Here is a 26275-nt window from a genome sequence, read left to right on the forward strand (position 1 = left end):
AGTATCCTACCTATGTTACTTTCACCTTAAATTCACTGGTTGGGTACTATTCAGGGCTTGATTCATAGTATTTTAGCCACAAAGCTGACACACAGAAAAAACCTGAAAATTCACTGATTAAATAGCTTCAGTTTTTCCTCTGTTAGGCATCAGTACAGAACGTGTCTTCTCACTGCTGACATTATAATGTACCAGAAGACTAGTCTTCCCTAAACCAAAGGTGTGGGCTTGCTCTGAATTAAAGTGCTGCCAAAAAGCAGAGGTGAACATTAGAGAGTGCATAAATTACATAATGTTCATATAGTTGGTATTCTAATACACTTCTTTGTTTTCCTCTCTCACTGATCTGGCTTAGACTAGCAGTGACTGAAAGTTATTGGTATCTGGTGGCTAATAGATGATCTCTGTCATGTTCCCATTGGGAAAGTGTCTGTATGCCAAAAGCACTATTCAAAATTATACCTTGTTCTTTTACATGTAATTATTCTGCCATAAGCAGCACAACAGCTGTCAGCTTTATTAACACGCAGGCTCAAGGCAGTTAGGGAAATGTACCTCCCATCTGGAGAACAGAACACTTCAACCTTAACAAGGCTGCTAGAGGGACACCCCTGGAAACTGAAAGGCTTTGTGTCTCAGACCCCTTAAAAATCTGCTTTACTGCCTTCTTTCTCAAGAATGAGTTTAAACACTCCTTCATTAGGTCTCTGTATTACAGATCAAGTTTCCAGACATTTTAACCTGTATTTCACACCTATAAGAAACTTCTTCCCATAAGTCTGCAGCAAATGACTGTTTAAAGTGTACCAAAATGAAACATATATGTATTGGGTTTGCATGGCAAGGTTTAGGTAGCAGGGGGGCTACAGGGGTGGCTGCTGTGAGAAGCTGCTAGAAGCTTCCCCCATGTCCGACAGAGCCAATGCCACCCAGCTCCGAGAGGGACCCGCCGCTGGCCAAGGCCGAGCCCAACAACAACAGTGGTAGCACCTCTGGGATAACAGGTTTAAGAAGGGGGGGGGGGGGGAAATCCCTGCATAACAGCAACTGCAGCTGGAGAGAGAAATGAGAATACGTGAGAGCAACAAGCCTGCAGACCCCCAGGTCAGTGAAGAAGGAGGGGGAGGAGATGCTCCAGGCACCAGAGCAGAGATTCCTCTGCAGCCCGTGGGGAAGACCATGGTGAGGCAGGCTGTCCCCCTGCAGCCCAGGGAGGTCCATGGTGGAGCAGATCTTCACCTGCAGCCCATGGAGGACCCCACGCTGGAGCAGGGGGATGCCCAAAGGAGGCTGTGACCCCATGGGAAGCCCATGTTGGAGCAGGCTCCTGGCAGGACCTGTGGGGAGAGGAGCGCACGCTGGAGCAGGTTTGCTGGCAGGACTAGTGACCCTGTGGGGGACCCACGCTGGAGCAGTCTGTGCCTGAAGGACTGCAGCCCGTGGAAGGGACCCACGCTGGAGCAGTTTGTGAAGAACCACAGGCTGTGGGAAGGACTCACGTTGGAGAAGTTCATGGAGGACTGTCCCCATGGGAGGGACCGCACGCTGGAGCAGGGAAGAGTGAGGAGTCCTCCCCCTGAGGAGGATTGAGCAGCAGAGAGAACGTGTGACGAACTGACCCCAACCCCCATTCCCCATCCCCTGTGCTGCTGGGGGCAAGGAGGTAGAGAATTCAGGAATGAAGCTGTGCCCAGGAAGAAGGGAGGGGTGGGGAGAAGGTGTTTTAAGATTTGGTTTTATTTCTCATTACCCTACTCTGATTTGATTGGTAAAAAATGAAACTATTTCCCCAAGTCAAGTCTGTTTTGCCTGTGACAGTAATTGCTGAGTGATCTCTCCCTGTCCTTATCTTGACCCACGATCCTTTTGTTGTATTTTCTCTCACCTGTCCAGTGGAGGAGGAGAGCGATAGAGCAGCTTTGGTGGGCACCTGGCATCCAGCCAGGGTCAGCCCACCAGAGTCCTTTTTTGGTGGCCCGTATGGGGAAACCTATTTGTGTATTAATCCAAGGGTTGAATCTTTACATGCCTGGCTTTATTGAACGTTATTCTTTTCTTGCAAGTTGTATGACTCTGCTTTGCTCCCTGTCAGGGCAACAAAGTCCTACTGACCTCCTGCCTTCTATTCCTGAGCATCTCCTGATCAGCAGCTGCTTGGCTACTCACTCCCACCCTTCCTCTACAGAGGACTTTGCATAGCTAATTATTAACCTTTTCATCTCTAAGCTCTTAACTCTGAGAACTTTTTAACTTCTGGTGATTGCCAAAAGCATCACCTCACTAGTCCAGCCATTGTTCCCTTGAAGTTGTTTACCAGGATCTCTCATCTCTGACCATTGTTTAGTTTCCTGTTTGCTCTTCCTAACAGCTCCTTTGAATTCAACCCCCTTTACTCATAAAGAATAATGTGAAACAGATAAAGTAGAATACAATTACACCAAAAAAAAAAAAGAAAAAAGAGTAATCTTTTTAGTCTCCATAAATATTCATCAGGACTAAATTCACATATGTAAATTATGTTGTGTTTAGAGAAGTAACAAGTAGAATGTGAGATGCAGAAGGGAAGTTATGTACACGAATCTTTAATTTCATGGTGCTTTAGAGGTAACAACTGTGCAAGCTGACAAGCTGCTTAACGAACAGGACACCCACATAGGTGCAACGATACAAGCCTGATTAGGCCTTTTTCCCAGAGTGAAAGACCTACAACCCCCTGTCATAGACCGTGATTAACTAAAAGGATTAGATCAAATTTTGCAAAAGCCATCATACTTACACTGTCATTGCTTCCTTTGTTGTCCTCGTATTTTGTCTCTATATGAATGGAGAATTTAGGCAAAAATGAACACTGCAACAAAAGAAAAATGTTTGACATAAAAATCATGCCTTGCTTCATCAGCTGACATTCAGTACATCCTGTTTTTATCAGCTTTCTTATTTTTCTTCAGATTACTTCAAGGAAAAAGAGTAAATGTACACAGAACATAATAGCAAAGGTTTTTATGATTCTGAAGGAATATTGAGATTCTAGCTAAAAGTTGAATATTATAATGAAGATATAAATAAATTACTGTAAGTACTCTGGAATAGCTAGATACAATAGTTTTCATGCTTGCTATTTGTAAGAGTACAAATGTCCTGAATGTCTTACTATAAATTCACTTCACTAAGATCTCGAGAGCAACCAGATATTCCTCATCATAGATTAGTCTATCCCCCATATAAAATAAGTCAAGGACACTTCACTAGCTGCAGGTGCTAACCAAATGGACAACAATGCTTTGATGCGTGAGGGTTTTTTCTAATTTTCAGTAAGAAATTAATTTTAGCATAATTTCCTATTAATGAAATTAAGATGGATTATGAGCTGCTGTGGAAATTCTTTTATACTAAACCCAAATCAATCTTTAGATAATAATGCAATAAAATTAAGAATGCACAAATATTTTTCTATTTAAGATAATATTTCTGTATTTTACATGGGAATAAATTTATTTTTCTGTCTATTGCTTAATTTAGTTTGTTTATCAAGACTAGAATTTATAATACCAGGCAACATAATTCCAGTTGAAAAAATATTTCAAATATCTTTCTTTAGCATTTTACAGTTCTTCTTTCAAACCAGCTTTTCAGTTAGGCAGATAGAGTAGCTAACAAACTCTGAAGGATCCTAGATCAGCATCTTTACTACTAGTCATCAAGTCTTTTCTTGCATTAACTGCCAGTGAAACTGAAGTGCCAGTTCCTTGTATGATGCATCACTAATACCCTATGGCAAAGTGTCTTTGTAAAGACTATGACTAATGTGCTGTACATACAGATTATACAATGAGGACATTATGATGCCTCAGTGTTCACATTGCTGTTGGTCCAAGTTTGGACTTGATCAAATTCAGAGTTCTTCTAAGGGAGGGGCTGATGACTAAGAAAAGAGGTGATTTAGAGGGCCAACTGTAGTGCAACAAAATTGAAACGTGAAGCCAGCTCCTTTGACACTGAAGAAAATATATTCCTGATTCCTTGGATATCACCCAACAAGTCATTGTTCAATCGTCTTCTGATCATAGGATATCAAGTATTCAACAAGCACATCTAGAATCAATCCTTGTTGAAAAAATGAGTGAGAAAGTTTTGCCAAAATGAGATTCTGGTGCCATGGAAGGCTTCTGGTCAAACTGTCTCACCGTTAACATAATGAAATACTCCCATGTTACACGTTGCTCCTGCAGATGCCCAGACCACACAGGCTTCTCTTCAGATCTTACAAATGTTTTACTTTTTATTAAAGATTTCTGTGGAGTAGCACATTTACGAGTTTCAGTCCAACCTAAACTGTGACTAGCTCTCAGCTATGCAACTTGTTCATTGAGTGAATATGTGGGAGGAAAAAAAATTAAAAAAAAAAAATTAGCAATATGTGGAGTGCAGGATGGAGCAAGTTCAATGACAGGTCTACTAGCTCCTATTACCTATATTTCGTGGGCAATTAAACATTTCCTATGTATACATCTCAGGAAGTGCCAGCTGAAAACATGGGATATTTATAAGCAGTCTGTCAGAACTGGGGATCTTGTAACACAGATTAACACCAAAAAAATCCAGATATTCTCTCAATTGAGGTTTCACTGTGTATCTCAGTATGTTCCCCCTATTCTGACAGACACCCAAAGGCATCTGCATGCAAAAGCCTTGGCAAACAGTAGGCACTACAGGGAGAGAACTTGGGAAGGGAAAAAAAAAAGCCAAGGTTTGCCATAAGGTTCTAATTTTTACCTCAAAAATTAACCAAAAGTTGGAATGAACATTCTTGAACTACCTTTATGTTATCTGGAAGAAGAAATTAATAAAAGGGCTTGATTAAAAGAATTCTTCAATCAAATATTCCTGGAGTAAGGAAAGTTGTAAATGTGATGTTACCAAAAAAATAGGGAATGACCCAGGAGACACAGGGATAGCACCATGTCCTAAAACAACGTTTGATGTCACTCAGAGGATTCATATTCAAATGGCATAAACCAACACTCTAGTTGTTTTTCGTGTTTGCAGGAGAACATGGAGGGTTGAAAAGTAAATTACCACTGGAGGTGGATTATGAAAAGCAGATTTAAAAAAAAAAGTGTATAACCTAATGACAGACATCTACTGCACAGTTTTTCGAGCATTTGGAAAATAACTACATAGGTGCTAGGGTGCTAAAAACATGGGTTATTGATATCAGAAATTTAGTGCATAGCAGCCTTGTATTTTACAAAAATGTCTATCTACAGGGGTCACGGTCCAGGTGTACAGAGCTCTTGCTGACAACAACCTAGACCTCTGCATATGGGCATCCTGTGGGAGGGCATCCTTGAGGAAACGAGAGGAGACTTTCATTTAATATTTTATCAGTAGTTACTAGTACTGCTTACTGAATTGCAGTAACTGGTACTGCACTACTGAGGACTCAATGCTTAGGTCTGAGCAACAGCTTTTAGAAACATTTTCACTGAAAATAGTAGAGATGTATGCCATATCACCTACGATATACTAATTGTTTAGAACAGTTGTTAGGAAAACACAGTTTACTAGCATCATGTCTGCATATTTCAGGGTTGCTGCTCTAGGCAATGATTTACTTACATGTTAGTGTGTGTTAAGTATCTGCCCTCTTGATCTGAAGACCAAAATTTAATTTGCTTTGCTACACAATTACACAAAATCAACACTCCTTAAATAACATCTAGTAATTGATAAAAACAGAAAACAGAATGACATCAATGATCTATCACTAGTGGAAGGGTCATCAAAGCTATAATGCTTGAGCAGACCAAGTATCTAGGTCCGAGCTTTGTGAGTTTGCAAACTTTTAAGTTATACAGTCTGAGTCTAGTGGTTTGTCGGAAACCTCAGTGGCTATGGAAACTGCTCTGACTGTGCTGACAGCTCTGGGCAGTGCAGTTCTCTCAGCTCTTTTAAGTAGTAGCAAGGTCCACCACAAGACTTGGTGCTGCTCTCATGGTCCCATTGTCAGGTTTGAAAACTCCGTTGACAGAAGGAACTTCAGTATAGCATCTTCCACATTTACAGCTAACACCCTTACCAAAGCAGTCCTCATCCCTGGTTCCGATTAAAGTATCTTTACTTATGATCTAACTATAGAAATTCAGGAGTTGTTGGATGGAGTACATTTTTCAATACTCAAAACCATTTTTCTTTATCAAAATAGTTGCCTTTACGTCACAGTTTCAGGTACAGTGGAGGACAAAAATGCAAAATACAGAAAACTTTTGTGCTGTTGATTTGAAGCATGGCTACAGTTTCAGAGGAAATTTTGAATAAAGCCAAATGCCAGATTTCCTTTTTATCTTGCTATTAAAAAAATACCCACCATTTTCAATCATTGCGTAGAGTTTACCAGCAATGAGTCAGATCATGATACTTTGAAAATGCAGCTGTTTCATATACTGAACTTAAGGCTACATTAGGCTGCCTGTAGCACTTCAGCAAGCCACTGCTTGAATCTAGTTGTTTCCTGTGACCCAGAATCTAAACTCTAATTAAAAAAAAAAGAAATCTTCTAATCTTGTATTGCAAAAAGGAAACATTATGAAAAGACTAAGGATCTTCAAAGTATTATAAAAGAAGAATTGTGAGTGCCATTTACCTCGAGCCACCTCATTAGAGAGCAGAAAGTCTTATTTTGCACAAAGCTATCAAAAGTCAGCCTCCCTGTGTATTTAGTATAAAGGCAAGGACTATAACAATCTAATTGGAGATTATAAATGGTGACATGAATTTACCCCAAATGAAAACTAAAATTCACCAAAAAATACTCCATTGCAAATACATCTCTTGGAAACTCAGCTGACGGACAACCACTGTTTTAGCAGCTATGGGGGGTCTCACTGGCTTCCAGAAACACTTAGCAGGGTCCAAATTTCTGAACATTTCACAGAATGTGTCTCATGATTCATCAGCTGCACTCTGACTAATTGGCAGAGGGCTCTGGCAGAACCAGAAAACTGTTTATGCATCATTCAAAAGACTATTATTCATCATGCAAGAAGTTGTTGGGTTTTTCTCCCCTCCTTAAGTGGCTGCTTATTTACTTAGCTGGGGATTAAAAGTGTTATGCAACAGTCAGAATCAAACTTGGGAGTGAATGGTAGGTAATAAACCGTTTAGTAATTTTTTTTTTTTTTTTTTTTTTTCCCCTCCAAAGCACCACTCCCTTTCTGCTCTGCCTCCCCTGGGGGTGTGTGTTCTTCCAGCACAAACCTGGCAGCCGATCGATACACTGAGCACACGCAGGAATGTACAGGGCAGTTTTCAGTTTTCCATCTCACTATCTCTACAGTTTGCAAGGTTCCTCTTTGAAAAAAAATAGTGGCCAATTGAATCTTTAACTTGAAATTACACTTAAATTCTACATAATAGGACAAAATCTTCAGAGTCCTACTGTCTTCAATTATAAGGTTTCTTTGTGTAAAGCTCTCAAAGGAGGTGTCTTTTCTATTGTCACCTCCAGATTTTTTAGATGTGTTATAAACTCCTTAAAAATTTGTTATAATCCAGTACACCTGTGACACTTAAAAACAAATAAGGAGAATATTCTGGATTTTTTGTTTGTATGTTTTCTTAAAACTCTCTATATTTGGCACTCCTTTTGGAAGAACCAGGAGAGGTATAAGGCTCAAGACAGTAACCAGTGAAATAGCTAGAGTCTGTAATAGTAATCACCACACATAAGCATGGGTATTTCCAGATTAAAATAAAGTGAAATGAAAGCAGCATACGGAAAACACAGACCGCAGTTGCATTTTCAATTCACTACAGATAACCTCTTGAAAAACGAAGGGCCTATTTTTAGCATGATGATTGATTAGTGTTGCCATAGCAATAAGCAACACTTACAAGAACAGAGTAGAAACTAAGTATGCCAAAACACTTGCCAAAGTCTTAAAGAGACAGTCAAACACATATGGTGTTTTACAATCGTTTTATGGGGAGGACTGTAAAAATAACCTTCCCACAGTAATTACGCCTGAGGTGGCTGCAGGAATTACTATAGTTGCCAGTAAATAGGGTGGAGAGAGGGTAACTGAGAAAGGTTTTTTTACCCTCTGTAACCCGCTTTGTATGACTGAGTGCTATTTCATCAATACTGTTTTAGCTAGTTTCATTTTCCATTAGGTTTCTTTCTGCAGAACGTTTGAAGAACTGCTAGAGACCTCATCATTGCCTTCACTTCTGCTCCTTGTGAACATTAATCCACAATCCTTGGGAGTTATTTTTGTACAGTAAAAATTAATCCCACTTTTTTAAGCAGCATAGGCATATCCCCCTAAATCTTAACATTAAAGCCTGGAGAGGCAGACATTGCATGTAAATGTTCTCTCTGATCTCCCACCACTTTTCAGACTGATGAATTTTTTTTTTTTAATATGGTCACGTATCCATTATTTTGGCAACACAGGTGGAACTGGATCCTTTACAGAGCAATCTCCATGGAGCCTAGAGGTAAAGAACACAGTAACTGCAATGAGATGAGACTGGCCAAGCAAAATTAGATTTTAGTGGGGTAACTTCTAGGTACTGCATCCTTGTAACTCAAAACTTTTGGGCACTGTTTTGGTAGTTGGTGGGTAACAACAGCATTTCTTTATTGAAGATCAAAAACCCAGAAAAGACAAATGGAGTCCCTACTTCTCCTTAATAGGCAGAGGAGAAGTGGGGACTATGGGGCAGTGGAAGGTGCCCAGACTTACTGAGGCAGGAGGGAATGCCCAGCACAGCAAGGGGCAAGGAGGGAAGACAGGCAGACACATACACACCAGCCCTGGAACAATAGGGGGCATTTATAAATAAGAAGGATGGATAGCATGGGAGGAGGGATGTAACATGGGAGATTGCCAATGCCTCTGGAGAATGGTGAGGACAGACCAGAGAGAGCTGTATGAGGGAGAAAAATCAAAATCACACATGGGTATGGATAAGAAGATGTTGTCTCTACAGTTTACATGCAACAAGATATGTGAAGATAATATAGTGATGTCTCTACAGCATGTTTTAAATTAGAGTATTTCCTTTGGCTATTTACAGAAAGAAAAGAGTTTCTTTAATTGAATATTCAAAATTCTTTGGAAAATGGCCACCATGTTACTGACTACCTTCAGAATACTCTGGCAAGCACTGCATGGGAGCACACAGAGCTACTATGTGATACAGGTTACTTACTACACAAGCTAGCATCAATCAGGATGACAAAGCTGGAAGAGAATAGATGGCAAGGGCTGAGCAGGGTGATGTCAGAATTTGGAAGATGTGACTCAATGAGAGGGAGGAGAATTTGGAAAGCAAGATAAGCACAGGAAGGTGGCAAAGAGCAGAAAAATTGCCTTTGAGCAGAAAGAGTAAGAACAATGCAAAAAAAAAAGGCTTGAAAATATGCAAGGGAGTTAAATTTTCATAAACAAGCTCAGAAAAAACCCTACAGTTTGTATTACATACAATAACTTGAAGATGAAACATTTGACTAACAATTACCTCCAACCACTATGAAACTCAGCACTTATCTCTGTTTCTGCCTTCCCTTAGAATCTCCTTCTTTGATACATGGGAACAGTAACGCGTTTATTGAGGAAGATCACAAGTGAGAAGCAGTGTGTGCAAGTGAAAATGACAGTCCCATGAATCAGAGAGGGGTTTGGGTTGTTTTATAATAAGCTAGTGGTAGAAAAAAGGAATTCTCCCAAGCAGTTTGATTTACTCTGTTTCAATGAGATTAAGCTATTAAATGACAATACAGGTTTGCAGCTTTCTAAAAATATATTATTTGTTTCTTATAAATACTACAGAGGTCCTTCCTTTTGCTAGAATCTCTAAAGGAACCAAATATGTGTTTTACTAGAGTAATGTCACCAGTTAGCCTATCTTCTAAGTTAGGGGGTGAGAGAGGAAGAAATTTGGTAGTAACCTTGTATTAGGCCCTAATCCTGCAACACAGATTCTGTTGCATTTTTGATGCAGACTCTTCATATACTCAAGCTGGAGAAAAGTTTGTGCACCTTGTGATAGGTTACATCCAAATTTCAAGCACTAGTAATCAGATAAAGAGAACACAGGAAAAAAACTCTGCAGATTCCTTGCAATGTTTACCTGAAACAACTTTTTTCCTTCTCAAGTCATCTCCTTATAAAAATAACAATTACAAAAACATTCCTTCCACATAATTTACTTTATGGATAAACTGGCAGCTGACTAAGTGAAGGACAAAACATGCCTGTTCTCAGAAGTAATCAGAAACCAGCAGGTCAATAATGGAACATTTAGCAACTATCACTCTGGGGCCTTGACACATACCAGATGAAATAATTTTATTTGCCTCAGTCATTTGCTGTAGAAGAATTAGTGTCATTGTGATCCATCATCAAAGGAATCGTTGTCTCCTGCTTTCTGTTCCATAACTGTTTTTCATAAATATTTTGAATTTATATCCTACTCCTAAGTTAATTTAAGACATTGGCAGGTTGAAATAATTCTCTTCCTCCTTGCAGAGTAAAACATGCCATTTTTAGTGTTTATTTTGCTTTATATACTTATAATTGTGAAACTAACAATTGGCCATAAATTATGCATAAAAAAAGATGTATCCAGCTGTTTTTAAATTTCTGCCCCAGAATTGAAGTATTGTTAACAACACTGAAGCTGTTCAGATCAGACAGCAAAACTATTTGAATTATCTCTGGTAAACAACTGAACTGCACCTTCAATCTCAGAAGAGTTTGCTTAAATTCTGTTTGTATTTTTCCTAACCTATTTGTACTCCAACTTGATAGCTAAACTTCATTAGGCTCACTGTCAGTGTACTTTGATCATATGAATTTTTTGTACCATGGTTTAATCACCATACATTTCTGATTTGATTATTTGTTTGCTTGAGGCTCCTCTCTTCTTGTCCAGAATCTCAACTGTCACTTGAACAGGTCAAATGGATATTTGCTCTGTGCTGCTTATTGTCTAACAATATCCCAATGCAGGTAAAGAAACTTAGTTCTGTGCAATCCTTTTTTGTTTGGTTTGCAGTAAAGACAGGTTTGCTCTCTAGTTAATTATTTCTAACCTAGCTGGACAACCTCAGAAAGAAAATAAGAAAGCCTCCTGAAAGTTCATTCTTGTCCACATATCTAAGAATAGCATAAATATTTTACACTAAAGATACATATTTGCAAATACTGTTACAAGCTGGCACATAAGGGTTTGTGGAGAGCTGCAAGGCATCTTTCCTCCATCCTCCAAGCGAAAAAGGCTTCAGCCTGTCACTAGCAAAGGAATTCTTTCTAAAAGCCAGCAGCTAGCAACACCCATTCCCCAATAGCATGTGTAGCTTGACAGGAGGCACTCACCAGTACCCAGGTCCTGTAATCAGTCATAGAGCGGAAACCCTAGGAGTTACTTCAATAGGGCTCCCTTTCAGCTGTCTCCCAAATACAACATCCCAAATTTATGAGCTTAACATCAACCTAATCATAATATTAAATGAACTTATGAATAAAAATTAAACATTTATTTTAGCACGATATCTTGTCAGGTTTCTAATTACAAGATCAAAACCAAAGCAACTCCTGTTCTAAGTTTAAGAGACTTTCTCACATACAGTTCTTAAGTAATGCCCCAGCCACTAAAACAAGGGTTTGAACTTTATAGAGTATCTTATTCTCTAAATAGTACCCCCAAATCTGGATGACTTCCTTTGGCTTCAGCTTCGAAAGTATTTTTTCTACTTCTTCCTCCCTCTCAATGTCAGCAGGAAGCTTGCAAAGATTAGCTCAAGCTTTGATACGGCATTTCTTGGGACATTACCCACGTCTCATCTTCCTGATAGGAAGTCTTTTGTATTGTAGTTTTAATGAGGCCCTCCTCCACAAACAGCATAGTGTAGATGTTAAAATACTCTCCTGACATTACAATATTTCACATATTATACACTACAAAAGCATCACTTCTGCAATAGTTCTGTTAAGCTCATTATCTTAAGTGTGTCGTTTGCTTTACATATTATTAATATAGTTATCAAGACTTGGTAGTAGACCTGCTGTTTGCTGTCAAATTTAGGGGTTTGCTGTGTAACAAATACCCTTCCTTAAAGCAGATGCCATCATAACTGGACCCAGATTATAGAGTACTAACATCATGACACTCTAATTTCCATTCCTGTTTTCATGCATCCAATCACTCTTGGCTTTTTATACCACCATTGCAGAGAACAATATTCTAGAAATTATTTTCAATGCCTGCTAAGCTTTTTTTCTTAGAAGATGTCCTAATTTCAGGTCCTTAAGAAGGACATATTTATGAAATCCATAATACTACACAGGAAAACCAGACTGATGAAATTATTCTGCATTGAATCTCTGAAGGCTAGTGTATATGCCTGAATGTAAATTCTCAACAGCTTTCATATTTTACAACTGAAAAACCTTAAGACTATCAGCAAGATTCAGTCTGTTGTTCACGTCCTCTTCCAAATCACTAACATACACTGAAATAGCACTACTGAGCCTTTAACATCCTTGCTCTTTATTTAGAGTGGAACTTACGAGGTTAAGTAAGGCGTGAACAAACTACATAGCAGTATGTACTTGACTTCATAAGATTACTCTTTATTTATCCAATGATTGGCCTACCTTTAGAAACAGTTTTCCTTGAAATGAGGCTGAATTTAATTCTTAGGATGTCCCAGAGACCCTTTGGAGGAAATTTACCATTTTTAAGAACAGGGTTTCCAAGCTATCTTGCATATTTTGGGCAATGTCTATGGGTTTATTCTTTCTTTTAGAATTCTCTAATGAATATACAAGATCAAAATTTAGAGAAATATTCCAGACAGGGATAGGAATTATTCTCAGAGGTATATTTAACGTTTTTATTCTAGATTCAACAGTTTGAAGGAAAGGCACTTTCTCTATTTCCCTTGAATATAATATCATGGTCTATGAGCTCCACTAAAATATATTTTAGATTTTTGTCTGAAGTACAGTCTCCTTAATCTCATCCCAAAATTTCTAGTTCTGTTTCCTTGCACCATGGTGAGTAACTAGTCCCCAAATCCCATAGGCAGTTATACCGTCACTAAGTGACTGTTTTGCCTACCTTCTATGTTTGTAGACCAATTTATTTTTTCTTTCCAAGTCTCTTCAACCCTGCAATCTTTTTTGCTGATGCTCTTGAACAACTCTGTAGCTGTATACCTTCTACAGACCTTCACCAAAATGTGTTCCAGGTGTTGTCTCATCAGATTAGATAAAGATCACCTCCTGATTCAAATTCTACGAGTACAGCGTTGCTGTTTGGTTTTAGATAATATACTGCATTTCAAATTCAGACATGTATTTCTGTCTGCTACCACCCCTTTAATCATTCCTACTTGTCTCTTTCGGTTAAAGAAAAAAAAAATTGCATTAAAAAATCCAAACTGATTTTCAGTTAAAGAAAAAATATACAACAGAGTGTAAGTAACAGACATTGATGCAACATAGCATGTCATCTTCCCAGCCTAAGATTAAACCTGTTATCGAAGGGTAAACCCTTAATTAATGTAAACTGTGATAGGCCCTACTGAAGCTATCTTCCTACAAAAATAGCGAAGAATCTGTCCCCTCATTACTACTGTCCATTATGGGACATTTGGGTTTCCTCTGACAATCAAATGATTTTTAAACATGAAATAAAGCAGAATATGTAATAAGTATCTTCAGTATATATTGAAAAGAACAGTTTGGTACTTTGGATTTTTAAACTTAGTTATCACACTTTCAACTCTAAGTCTCCAGCTTTCAGAGCCGAACCCTTAAAACCCTTTATTTCTTCTCTTTCACATTTATCACATTAAAATATTTTTCCCCTCTGTATGCTTTACTGGTTTTAAAAAAAACCCGCACAAACATTTTGAGCACTGCAGAGTTAAGAAAAACAAGTGGATTATGCTTTATCTGCAGTCAGAAGTTCAAACTAAATCAAGGCAGGAATTTCTCAAAGGCCCCTTCACCTGGAACATCCTCACCATCTCCTCCTCATCTTCCAAAGGCTGCTGAAAACTTACTGTATGTTATTGAGGCCAGCACATTTAAAACAATTTTTCTCATGATTTATATGCTATATTTTGCCTTAGCTCTGCTAGAGGGAATAGTTGATTTTTCTGGGCACTGTGCCCAGATTATGTTTAATTTTGTCTACAAATTGTACAGTTTCCCAGATACTATACCAGAGATGAGCATTTTATAAGTTAATAAAACAATAAATAAAATAAAATATGTTCTCATGTCTCCACGTAATAACTGGAACCTTAAAAGCCTTGCCCTGTTTTATAGAAGCTTCTCTTTGTTATAGTTAGTGACTAAAAATAGATGAAATTATTTTGAAGTGATAAAAAAATAAGGTAAATAATTTATAGGATCCCCACAGAAATACTTCAAATCTAACCTTAAATTTCTTAAACAAATAGCTAAAATAAAGTTCCGCTATTGAATGCATTATGTATTAGTTATATTAAGAAGGAATCAGTTTGGATTCCACTACCATATTTCACATAATTATTCTATCTTTAGAATAAAAAGAGGAAGAAAAACTTACTGTGTATTCTGATTTCCAATTGTCCATTTGTAAAAAAAAGAATGATGAGAGAAAAGAAAAAAAAGAAATGTGAAATAAAACAATGATGCAAGATCCTTACAGTAAACATACATTAATAATCAAAAAATTTGCTGATTTATATTTGACTGAAGTCTATGGGACAATAAAGGGTACATGTCAGCACAGAATCTAAGCACCTGATGTTTTCTTTGCAAGGAAGAAATTACATAGATACAACACTCCAGTTTTTACCTATACGTAGTCTATAATCTCTATTTCCTGATATCAGTCAACATAAGATGGAAAAATATATGCAGTTTAACAAGAGTTGTTAAAGAAACTTGGTATCTGTGGCTCAATATTTAACTTGGAGCTTCTGAAGATAAGCTAACCTATCTAAAAAGTACACATCAATAATAATTTCTGCTTTATTCCTTACCTGTGATTGTATAAGGATAATAATTCCAAGCCTTCTCTGTAACATAAAATATTTTGGGAACAACTGCTCTAGCCCAGCTAGGCAGTTTGCTGAAAATAAAAAGAAAATATAAAATTAGAGTATGTTCTGACTCATAAGTATTGTAGAAAAGAAGATACTTCCAAATGTGCTCATAATTTGACATGTGTTTCACAGGATACAGCAATACCTATACTTCACATCTCAGCTCATGACTGTGCATTCTGTCTCAGCTTTCTCCACATGCATATATGAAACCAAGTCTGTTTGTTCCCCTCTCAAAGCGAGCAATATGGTGCCAGTGCAATAACTTCTGATCAGATTTAAATTGAGGTTGCAGATTTCAAGAATTTATGGCCTCAAACCTTTGGTCTTGGATGAACCCGGCAGGTTAGACCATACAAGGTGTAACTGTTGCACAGTATCCTTAACCACAGGGAGGCACTCTCTAACAAGAGGTCATGAGTAAATACGTGATTTCAGTCCACTTCGATCCCGATTCCATTATTTCTTCTTAGAGACTGTTTCTTCTTCGAGACTATTTCTTCTTCCTCCGTGTTCTCTGCTGGCACACAAACCCTTACATTCAAGTCACCTAGTGCGCAGTTTTTCCCACACTACCAACACCAACTCCTGAGTAGGAAGCTTTTATATTAAAATTAACAAATCACTCAAAACACTTCTGTGAGGCTGGTAGGTGGTATTAGTCCCATTTTGCTGATGGGAAAAGTAAATCACAAAAGTGAAGAGAATTAATGGAACCGATGTCATAGCTCAGACCTCAATCTGCCAAGAGAACTTACCAATGCGGTGGTACAACAGCAGTAGAATAAGAGATGAAAGATGTGGATACAGCACATGGAAAGATCATTAAAGGGTAATTAAATAATACTATGGAGGAGAAGGAGCATTTTCTTTACCATGGATTTTGCGTCTCTCATTTCCAGAGCTCTGGTCACCCAGGGTACCAAAGAAGTGATGAACAAACATACATTTTTAAAAAGAAGGCAAGGTCGTGAAAATTCATCTTTCAACCCTTTCTTAATGACATCAGTTGTAATCACTGAAGCTGCCAGTAACAAAGATGCAATACTAGTCACTCAAAGGAAGGCAGACCTTTGGAGACCACAAATATCACTCTACTTCGGAGACTCAGTTAAAATTGTGTTAGTCTGGCAATATGTTGAGCAGATCACCCAGCCTAACACTGAATCTTTACTAAACTAAAGTAGATGCTTTCAAACATCAGTTTGCCAAGTGTAAACGTTTGAAACAGTTATGTTTAGATAACTGTGTGCAGAAAGTAAATTACCTTTCCATATTAGCAAATTTCTGAGGAAAATACAGTTTGGATCACTAAGGCTTATTTAACCATGATCTAGCTACACATAAACTTTGTATTTGTCCAGAGGCAAAATGCAGATGTTAGTACATTATCTAAAGATTCAAAGTCAAGTGCGTTGACTTTTGCTCTTTGATGACATTGCTCAAACCCAGATTCTTTTCTTTACATAAACCTTTTTGTGTACAGTCTTTTAAGCCACATTTTACATACTGCATAACAGACTTCACTGTATCAGATCTTTTGTCAGCCTCTGTCAGTGCCTTTTTATGACTATCTCTCTGCTCCCTCCCTTACCCCTGCTAAACTTTACTCTGATGCCTATTAAATGATAAATACCAGAGGATGAGATTTCAGCTTCTGAAAACAATGCTCCAGCAGGAGAGAAGAGGCAGTAAACAATTCTGAATGTAACTAAAGCTTACATTGATACTAGAAAATTTTACTAGTAATATCTTTGTTAACATACAACTGCTCATTTTGCACTTTTTGTTGTTGTTATTGTTGTTTTTAGGGTATTTGCCTGTCTACCTATCTTCGTTGGTACAGCACATCTCCAAAGCAAATAATTTTATGAGCAAAACATACTTTATACTCAGAGTTGCCAGCAAGTCACAGTCTTAGACACACATTAATTATTCCATGGGTCCACTCAGAGAAAGAAAGTACAGCATTTCTATTTTGGCAGCACAGGTGTCTGTGGATCACTTTTTTTTTTTAATTTCTTCCTTCCCCGGATGAAGTTCAGTCTTTCAGCACACAGGGAGGAAGTGTTTCTTAAAGGCAGTCCAGCTGAAACCATTGCTAAGCAAGAAGACCCTCTGCAAGAATTAAAGTATTAGCAGGCAAGAAAACATAAATGAAAATAATGCACAAATCTTTCCAAGAAACCATCACTGAAATATATAAACTCAAATTTCTTCAGGAGAAATCAGTCCAGAGCAAAATAAAGTGAAGCAAAGCTAGCAAGTTTATTAGGGTGGTGGACCCTGGAAGAAGAAAAGATGGGGGAAAAAACTGTACTGGTGTAAGGAGTCCTGTTCATCAAGGAAGGCAGGCAGAGAAGTTTTCAGATCATCTTGTATGGCAGCATGTCTCCTTGAACGAAGACTTCCGGAGAGATCCTGGACTCTCAGCAACATCCATAGTTGCCTGAAAACCTGCTGATCCTTTCCACAAAGCTTTAATAGTACTGAAATATCTGGTAGTATTGTGACACCAAAACCAGATTCAAATAGCAAATCTGATGATGATTATCAAGGAGTATTCATAATTATCATTAAACTCAATGTGCCTGACTTCAAACATCCACCAGTTTTACGTAAACTTCCCAAGTTGTAGGCACACAGATCTTCTTGGTCAATGTTCGTACCTGTCTTTGGGTAAGAGATCCTTTGTTCCATTGCCTGCACTACCAGAAGCTACATGCTTCCTAAGTATGTCTTGTACGTGCCTTCTAGGACACGGTCCTTGGTGATTATTCTGAATTACCCTAAAGTGGTAATTCTGAATATGCTCTTCAGTGCTTTAAGCCTTATCTCTTTTTAACATGAAGGAAAGAAATATCCAGAAACGTTAAAAACCCCACAACTTCTGGGAGCTCTACACATTTATTGATTTTTCCCAAGTCCTGTATCTAGCCTGCAAGAGAACAGAGTTACAATCATAATAATATTAAATGTTGGCAACATATATATTAGTGGACTCGCGTGTGTGTGGGCATGTGCAACATTACCGGTGATTCAATTTAGCCTGAGTTAAGGCTAGATATGTCAGGTTTGCAGCGGAGTAACTTGCAATGTAGAAGTAATAGCTATAGTGTTTCTGTTCCCACTATGAAATGCTGCAGAGCATAAGTTTAATAAAACGAAGCAGGCCCAGGGGAACAGAAGAGCTTCAGAAAAGCAGTAATACTCAATTAGATCAGCAGTAGTAAAAATGGGAACAGATTGAGCAATATATTTCATAGGACACAAACATATATATATATATATATATAAAAAACCATCTCTGATCTGTAAGTTTTGGGGGTTTTTTGGAGGTGGGGTGTCTGTTGTTTCTGGTTGTTAGTTTTTGGCTTCCCTCCCCCAATTTTGGAAAACAAAATGACAAACAGTTAAGGGTAAAAGAAAAAAGTTCTGATTTTCAGTACATCCTTCACTTAAAGTTATAATTCTTTCTCTTGGAAAAGATATTCTAGAAGAAATGACAACTAATCTATTTCAAGCCACTGATCTATCCCACCCTCCGTCTTCCTGCGGCTACAAGGAAGCAACATGTATTCATGGGAACATATTCTACTTGAAACAGAAAGGCTATTGCCTAGAAGGGGTATTCCTTCAAAATTTTATTGCAGCCCATTCTGAGAGAAACAGTTTTATTGCACTTGCCTGTTGAGATAGACGCGTTTTTCTGTTAGCTGACCATTGCCATGGTTTGGATCTTCATAGGGTTCATTCTGCACCACTTCCACACCTTCACCTCGGTCACTTTGCTCATGGCTATGCTTGCTTATCATGTACAGCTGTCCAATTCTGTACTGCAAAGCAAAATCAAGAACAATGTATTAGCTTTATGTAATACACGTGTATGCAAAAGCCAATGTCATACAATGATACAGCAGTATGTGCAAATAAAAGGTAGTTCAAGGGCAAGAACAGTATTTTGCAGTTTCATTCAGTTCTATGAGTCAGGGTCCTCCTGCTATCTTATTAAGAACAGGGTGTCACTTGTAGAAAAAAATAACAAAACCCGTGTGAATACATTTGTAAAGAATCAGGTCAGTCCTTTACTTTTTTTACTATATTTGTAAATATATAAGTTAATAATAAATAAACAATTAATCTACTGCTTCCATGTGCTGGCATGCAAGGGGATTATAACCAGCAGGTGAACTCTAAAAGTTCTGTGGGAGACAGGATCCCCCTGTCATGCCAACATGTGCCAAATAACAAAGCCCTGCAAAAAGATTCAGGATAGCTACTGCTGATTTGCAGAAATAGGGGTACCAGCTCTTAAGAAAAAAAGCTATGTAGACTCTTAAGTCCTTCAGAAAAGAAGTTTGAGATGAGTAATTTGGCAATATTATTAAAATTAATTTAAGCACTTAATTTATCCTTTTTCTATAGGCTCTTGAGTTACTTAGGAAGTCAAAACCCAGGAGGGTTGATCCAACACTGCTATCACAGAAAAATAAATTGTTGTACTGGCAATTGATTTTTTTTCCCCTGTATGTCTGCATCTACACCAGGGCTTTTGCCTCCAGAGAAATATAACAAAAAGTATATCCATGAACCTTCCTAGCAAAGATTTTAGAGTAAAATTGTACTTTTCCATGCATTTTCTGGTCTGAGATTTTATTCTCATTTAAGTCCTTTCCACATTCTTAAACGTACTACGGTTCTTACAACAAACTGTCTTTGGACCTATCCAGTTTTCTCCATTTGGATCCCTCTCTCCCCGGGAGTATATTTAGGCATATACATGCTAATCACTTCAATCACATCAATCACTTCAAATACAAAGAACAACCTGTTAATTTAGAGAATGGCTGAGCCACTACTACACAAGCTGCCAAGTACTAGCTCAGCATACGCAAACAAAAGCATAGTGACAGTCTAACCTCAGAAAACTCTACGAGATTCTTGTGGTTATTACATATTATAAACAGCAATTCTATCACATACTTTTAAAAGCCCCAAAAGCCCAAATCAAAAGAGCAATTAGCTGGGGAAAAAAAACCCCAAACCATCACAAACCTTATTAACAGCTACCAACAAGAGAGTCTTACTAAACAAAATGATAAGGAATAGGATCATGGAGGGCTCCCTACAGAAGTTCTTATATTCCACATAACCCCTTTTCATTGCCCTGCAGCAGGCAGGCCACAGGGTGAGAAATTTAGAACTTGCATCTTGCAGGATCATTTGCTTAGAGGACAGGGATTTCCCTTCTCCTAGCACTGAATGGACACCTCCTCCTTCCTTGCCAGCCACACACTACAACAGCGAAATCAAATGATTTGCATCAAAAAAGTGCCTTTCAGCTGATAATTTGAAAGTACTAAAAACACCTCAAGTTTATAAAAAGGTTCTTTAGGGGCAAAAGGGTGCTCCAGGGGAAGGATGATGTACCTTGGATCTATTTTCTTTTCCTCTATCTAATTAGGTCATTTCAGTGGATTTTTTTTTTCCCCATTACTTTTCTTCAAACATCTCCTCACAGTGAAGAACATAACCCACTCTTAAAACTTTTTGGAACTAGTAAAAAAGAGGACTAGGGGAAAAAAAACCCCCAAACCCAAAACCAAACAGTTATTTAGTTATCATAAAACCAGCAAATATCTTGTGAGTCAGGTCAATTAATTGTGTGACCTTTGTAACATTTGAAAAATATTAAATCTCTACATAAGTGCCAGCTATGCAAATTAGAACTGCCTGGAAATTTCAGCATTACGCACATATTTCTTCCTCTCCTTTCTACTCATAACTAAGAGAGGATTGATGGCTTTTTTTTTTTTTCTTAATTAGAAAGATCATTTTTTCCTCTTTATATCCTATATAACTTCGGAGAATCTGCTCTCTCACTACCTAGAAATATTCCTAAGACATTCACTAAAATGATGAGTAGAATAATGCTATGTAAACAATCTGATGCTGGCACTATCTCCAGACTATGTATTCAGCTTTCTCATCTCTGGTACCTCTTTCACACAAAATGTCCCTGTTTAAGAGATAAGTCCTAAAATTATTTTTCTTGCTAATCATCTACCTTAGTCTCTACTGAATCCTGTTTTTCTCTGTCTCACCATGTTTGAACATTTTGTCCTAATCTTCAAGGCTCTGAAGGGCTGCAGTGCTCACACATACCTTTTAACTAGTTCAATGAACAATTGTCTTCTCTTTTTCACTAACAATAAATGAAAGCAATGGTACACAAGCAAGGTAAAGTTTGTGGACAGAGGTAGTATATTTTATTTGATCAGCTAGTACAGTTGGAAAAAGGAGAACTTTCAGGCACATGAAGCTGTTCTTTAGGTCTGAAATCAAAGCAACATACTTCAAAGCTGAATGCAAGTTGTGAAAAAATGCTTTGCTTTTAATTAGATATGTATCAATTAGACCACCTGAGAGTAAAGATGCTTACTGCCTGTGGAGTGATAAGAATGTTAGAAAGGAGGAAAGGTGATAAGGTGCTTATCTTCTAATGGAAAGAAAGAGATCAGTAATTTATAGCCTGTGGAACATGAAAAGGTTAGGCGAGCAGAGACAATTTGCCATAAAGCCAATATTTCTATTGAGATGTCTATTGAGATTTTTGTTATCCCATAAAGTTATGGCTTTTAGTTGCCATTGACATATCTGAAAAGTGTTTCATAATTGCACATATGACTGCATGCTTTGATTTCCTACTTTCATGTACTCCGTTGCAATTTTGCTCTCAGTTTTAATGGTCAAATACAGACGTCTCAGTTTCTGCTGGAAATATTGGCTCAGAAACATCAAAATGAATGTATGTTCACACTGACAACTAACAATGGGGTTGTACTAAAGCATTCATTTGCTCCAGCATCATGAATCAGAGATATCCACCTATATCAACACCACATGTTTTTTTAACAGAGACTTGTTCTTTCATGGACCCATACTACCATAAAACACTAACAAAATATCACATCACAAAGACTGTAAATCAATCTGAATACACGGTTAAGAGTGGCTAAGCTGCATACCCATTGCACTCTTCAGATGATGATCGGTGTTGTCAAGCAGAAATTGCTTTATAGATGTTGCACAGTTAGTGCTTCAAGAAAGGTTCTACATCTCCAATGAGACTCAAAATCACCCACACTCCAATTATACCTAAGATCTCACAGAAGGTATCCAAGGCAGCTCAGTGTGGTGCTTCTCACTTGGGAGATGCTGAAGAAAATAGAAGGCACCATAATTGGTGCTGGACAGCTCTTCTGTAGGAATCCTACTGCTATGATGTAGCAGATGATGACTTTCCATACCTATGGATCTGACACCAGTCAACTGGAAATATCCACCTTTCATAACTGTCAAAATGACTGTGCAGTCCTGCTAGAAAGCAGCTGTATTCTGCAAAAGAAACATACTTTCACATATACTTTAAAGAAGCTAACTTAGCTCCTTTGTGTACTATTCATTTGTTTTTATCTAGTTTATAAAATTTTAGTACCATTCTAGAGCAGGATGAAAAAAGAGTTAACTTCCAGAATTACAGCACTTTACTAAACCAGAGAGTACACATCTCTTAATTCAGATAAAATAACTTTTTTAAAAGTGTATGTTTATATTTAGAATCATAGAATGGTTTGTGTTAGAAGGGACCTTAAAGATCATCTAGTTCCAATGCTCCTGCCATGGGCAGGGACACCTTCCACTAGACCAGGTTGCTCAAAGCCCCGTCCAACCTGGCCTTGAACACTTCCAGGGATAGGGCTTCCATAACATTTACATGAATAAAATTTACATTAATAAAATCCAAAGCAAATATGTGTCTTTTAGAACTTGCTGAAATTTAAATGCCTGGAAAAAAAGTCACAGCTTTTTCTAAGTTCCTATCAATATTGTGGAGAAGGATCACTTAAGAAACATTTTACTATTTATGGAATATTCATTACTCCTGCAAGGGTAAACTGATGAGCCACTATTATTTATGTTGCTCTATCACAATCTGAATTTCCGTGTTCTAAGCTGTAAAACAATTTTCCGAGACTTTATACTGTTTCAAGGAAGACAGTCAGTAAAATTTCATGCAGTGGCACCTGATCTGAATTTGGTTCTGGAGAAAAGCTCTTTCTTTGAAAACTCTTCAGTTTAATTGGGGAAAATTTCTTTAATATCAAAGGAAAAGCTTCAATAAACAAATGCACTGAATGTGGAGTTAGAGATTTCTAAGGATATTGCTACGTAGCTTTTGTAGTAGACTTGATGTTTCTCAACTCCTAATGAGTTAGACATTGTCTCAGTGGTGACTTCTCTTTTCCTTCAACAGGCAGATGGTGTTTGCCTATTGGGAGTTTAGTCATACAAGAAGCAAGGTTTATGTTAGCAACAGCATAATGACGGTCAATCTGATTTTGTTTAAAGTTGTAAGTGAGACCAGAATCACTTTTTTGGTGTTTTTGAGATAGAAGGAAAAGAAAAGAAAAGGGGGTGGGGGAAGAAAAAAAAAAAAAAAAAAAAAGAGGTCCACCCTTACACATCTTTCATTTGTAGAACTCCCATTGTCTTCAGCAGAAGCTCCTTCTTGTACAAACAGGTCTGAATTTTTTTCAGCTTGACTGACTATTCCTCAGTGTTTGATCAAATACTAGTCTTAGAGCACAACCTCTCAAACTTCATGTGAAATGTAAAAAGTAACATTCTCTCAAAGGAGAAATTATGCCAAAGCTGTCCATAATCTGAAATTTTTATACCATTCCTTGAAGTTCTTATCTGAACGCTCACAGAAGATGTAACAGATTTATCACTGGCTTCATCTTATATGGCAATTCTCATATTCAAAAGAATTGTTGAACCCTTTCATCTACATTTACTTTTCTATAACTAGACTAAACCATCAGGGATGGTGCTGCCATTTCAATTTATGCAATTTATTGTTCTAAGTCAGTAGTGAGATCCCTCCCTGCAGTTAGAAGCCGGAGTCCAGAATATGCCTAATGTCTTTTATACCTATTAAAGGTAATGATTGTTCAGCACACTGCATTTTGACAATGGAAAGTATTTTTCACACAGTGATTCATGCTAAAACATGCCAGTGGTTTCTAGTCTTGTCCTCAGAAAACTGCAAAGGTAAAACAGGGAAAAAAGAAAACCAGCAACAACTAAACTGAAACAGATCTATACTTATGCACAAATACGCTCCTTTGCAGAGGCAGATATAAAGGGCAAAATCCTGCCTCCATTGACAGCAATAGGTGTTCTGTCTTTGACCTCAATTTCATAAAGATTTACTTCTAGCAAGAAAATATAATGAATCAACCTCATCATCAGTTGTATCTGTCTAGCTACACTGAATCCAAGGACATTGATTATAGCAAAATAGCAGCAATTTGATTAAGGAATTCCGATTTATAGAATGCCGTCTCATTAACAGAAAACAATCTTAAAACTGACTGATATGTTTCTGATTTATTTTCAAGTCGTAGTTTTTGGAAGACTCTTTATGTGCTCCTTGGTGAATGTGTTCCAAGACTCCATTTCAGGCAAGTTTTTTACTAAAATGATTAATAGGAATATTATTCAGCACTTGTATAATAATTTCCATGTTTAGAATTATTTAAAACAGGTTCTGATTACTCCTCAAAGTACCACCATGAGACGAGCACCGTGATCCTCAGGTAACTAACTTGTCCAGACATGCATAACCTGTCACTCCAAGCAATCTCTTAACAGCAATTTTACAGAGATATTTTATGTCTGGAATAACTTGTTTGAAAACGTACTTGCTTGAGTAAATATCATTGTTTAGGAGGTTACACTGAAGTTTCCTGTTGGGTGTTTTGCTTTTATGTTAGAAAGCATTGTTTTCAGGTCTCGATCAAGACCTAAGCCCCGCATTGCCATAAATATGAAAAGTTTACAGTTAGGTATTGAAGACAGGCAAAGAAAACATTAGTCTTATATCTGATTAATTGAAACAGAAATTAGTATCTCAACCTTAAAAAAAGATGTCTGTGATAGAACAGGGAATTCAGCCTCAATCTAGTGATTTCTAGCTCAGTGTTTTTACCACAAGACACATTTGTAATTTTTTTAAAAAGTCTAAAGAGTAATTACTTAAACCAGAAGTGGTTTCTCTTATCTCACTCAATGACTATAAAACCTTCATGCTATTATTTTTATTAGACGTCATTCCGTCTGCCTTCTGAAATGGGTGAAGCCTAATGCATCCTTGTGCTCAACTGGAGGTTAAAGCAGGGTCCTCGCACGTGCGCAATTACAACACTGGCTGATAGAGCACCAAGATTGTGCCTTCTGATCACCATACTTGTGTAGATGATGATTCATAGCTATTAAGAATAATTTAGAAAATCTTTTGCATGACACAAGCTCCAGGTTCTGACAAGGTGATTTCTTTTCCTTGTTATTAACATTCCTAGATTGGTTTTAACTAGCATAGAAGAATGCACAATGTGCTGGTATTTGATGTTTCATGTACTGGGGGATTTGTGGGCTCCTACTTGGCCTGCTTTCTGAATTAGGTTTTTGATTGTTCTGGTTTTGTTTCAGTTGGACTTCAGGCTTTCAGAGCTACTACTTTGCAAGCAATATAAGTGAATATCTCCTTAACCACCACCTCAACGTTTTAAGGCAGGACATTGCTATGGAGGGAAATTAGTCAGACTTGTAATCATTGAGGAGTTAGAAAACCTTTTGCCACCAAAATAATCATTCTCTTTGCCTAGATAGCCATGTGCAGGAAGAAAATAAACTAATTGTAAATTTGAACTTGAAGTCTCTCTTATGCAGCATAAATTACCAGTGTGAAGGTAGCAGTTTATATTTCTAAAATAGTTATTTTGCTGCTAAAATAACCACATTGTGGGCTAGGCTCATGTGAAAAGAGTACTGGGGTTTTTGACTGCTGGGAAAATCTGCAAGGAAAGCATGAAGAGTAAACAGAGAACGCAGAAAGGGTGTGTTCTTATAGCCTAGTGTAGTGCCTTACAGATACCCAGACTACCACCTAATCGATATGAAGCCTCCTTTAGCATGGCTGAATAGCAGTGTGGAGTCTACACAAATACATTATTTGACTTACAGTTTCTAAGCTAAGAAGTTTAGAACAAACTAGGCACCTTTGCACTGCATTCTGCTTGCCATGTAGAAACATCC

At 37.7% G+C, this 26275-nt stretch overlaps 1 protein-coding gene across 1 annotated transcript in view; it reads right to left on the reverse strand.

Annotated features, from left to right (window-relative positions):
* PITPNC1 (phosphatidylinositol transfer protein cytoplasmic 1) overlaps positions 1-26275 on the reverse strand; it is an 83992-nt gene that overhangs the window by 27087 nt on the left and 30630 nt on the right. The window contains exons 2-5 of the mRNA XM_069799328.1: positions 18800-18948; positions 15050-15138; positions 14611-14618; positions 2777-2848 (exon numbers count right to left, since the gene is read on the reverse strand). Coding sequence (XP_069655429.1) covers positions 2777-2848; positions 14611-14618; positions 15050-15138; positions 18800-18948 — 318 coding nt within the window. The remainder of the gene's footprint in view (positions 1-2776; positions 2849-14610; positions 14619-15049; positions 15139-18799; positions 18949-26275) is intronic.

This window comes from Haliaeetus albicilla, chromosome 12, assembly GCF_947461875.1.
Source record: "Haliaeetus albicilla chromosome 12, bHalAlb1.1, whole genome shotgun sequence".
Taxonomy (NCBI): domain Eukaryota; kingdom Metazoa; phylum Chordata; class Aves; order Accipitriformes; family Accipitridae; genus Haliaeetus; species Haliaeetus albicilla.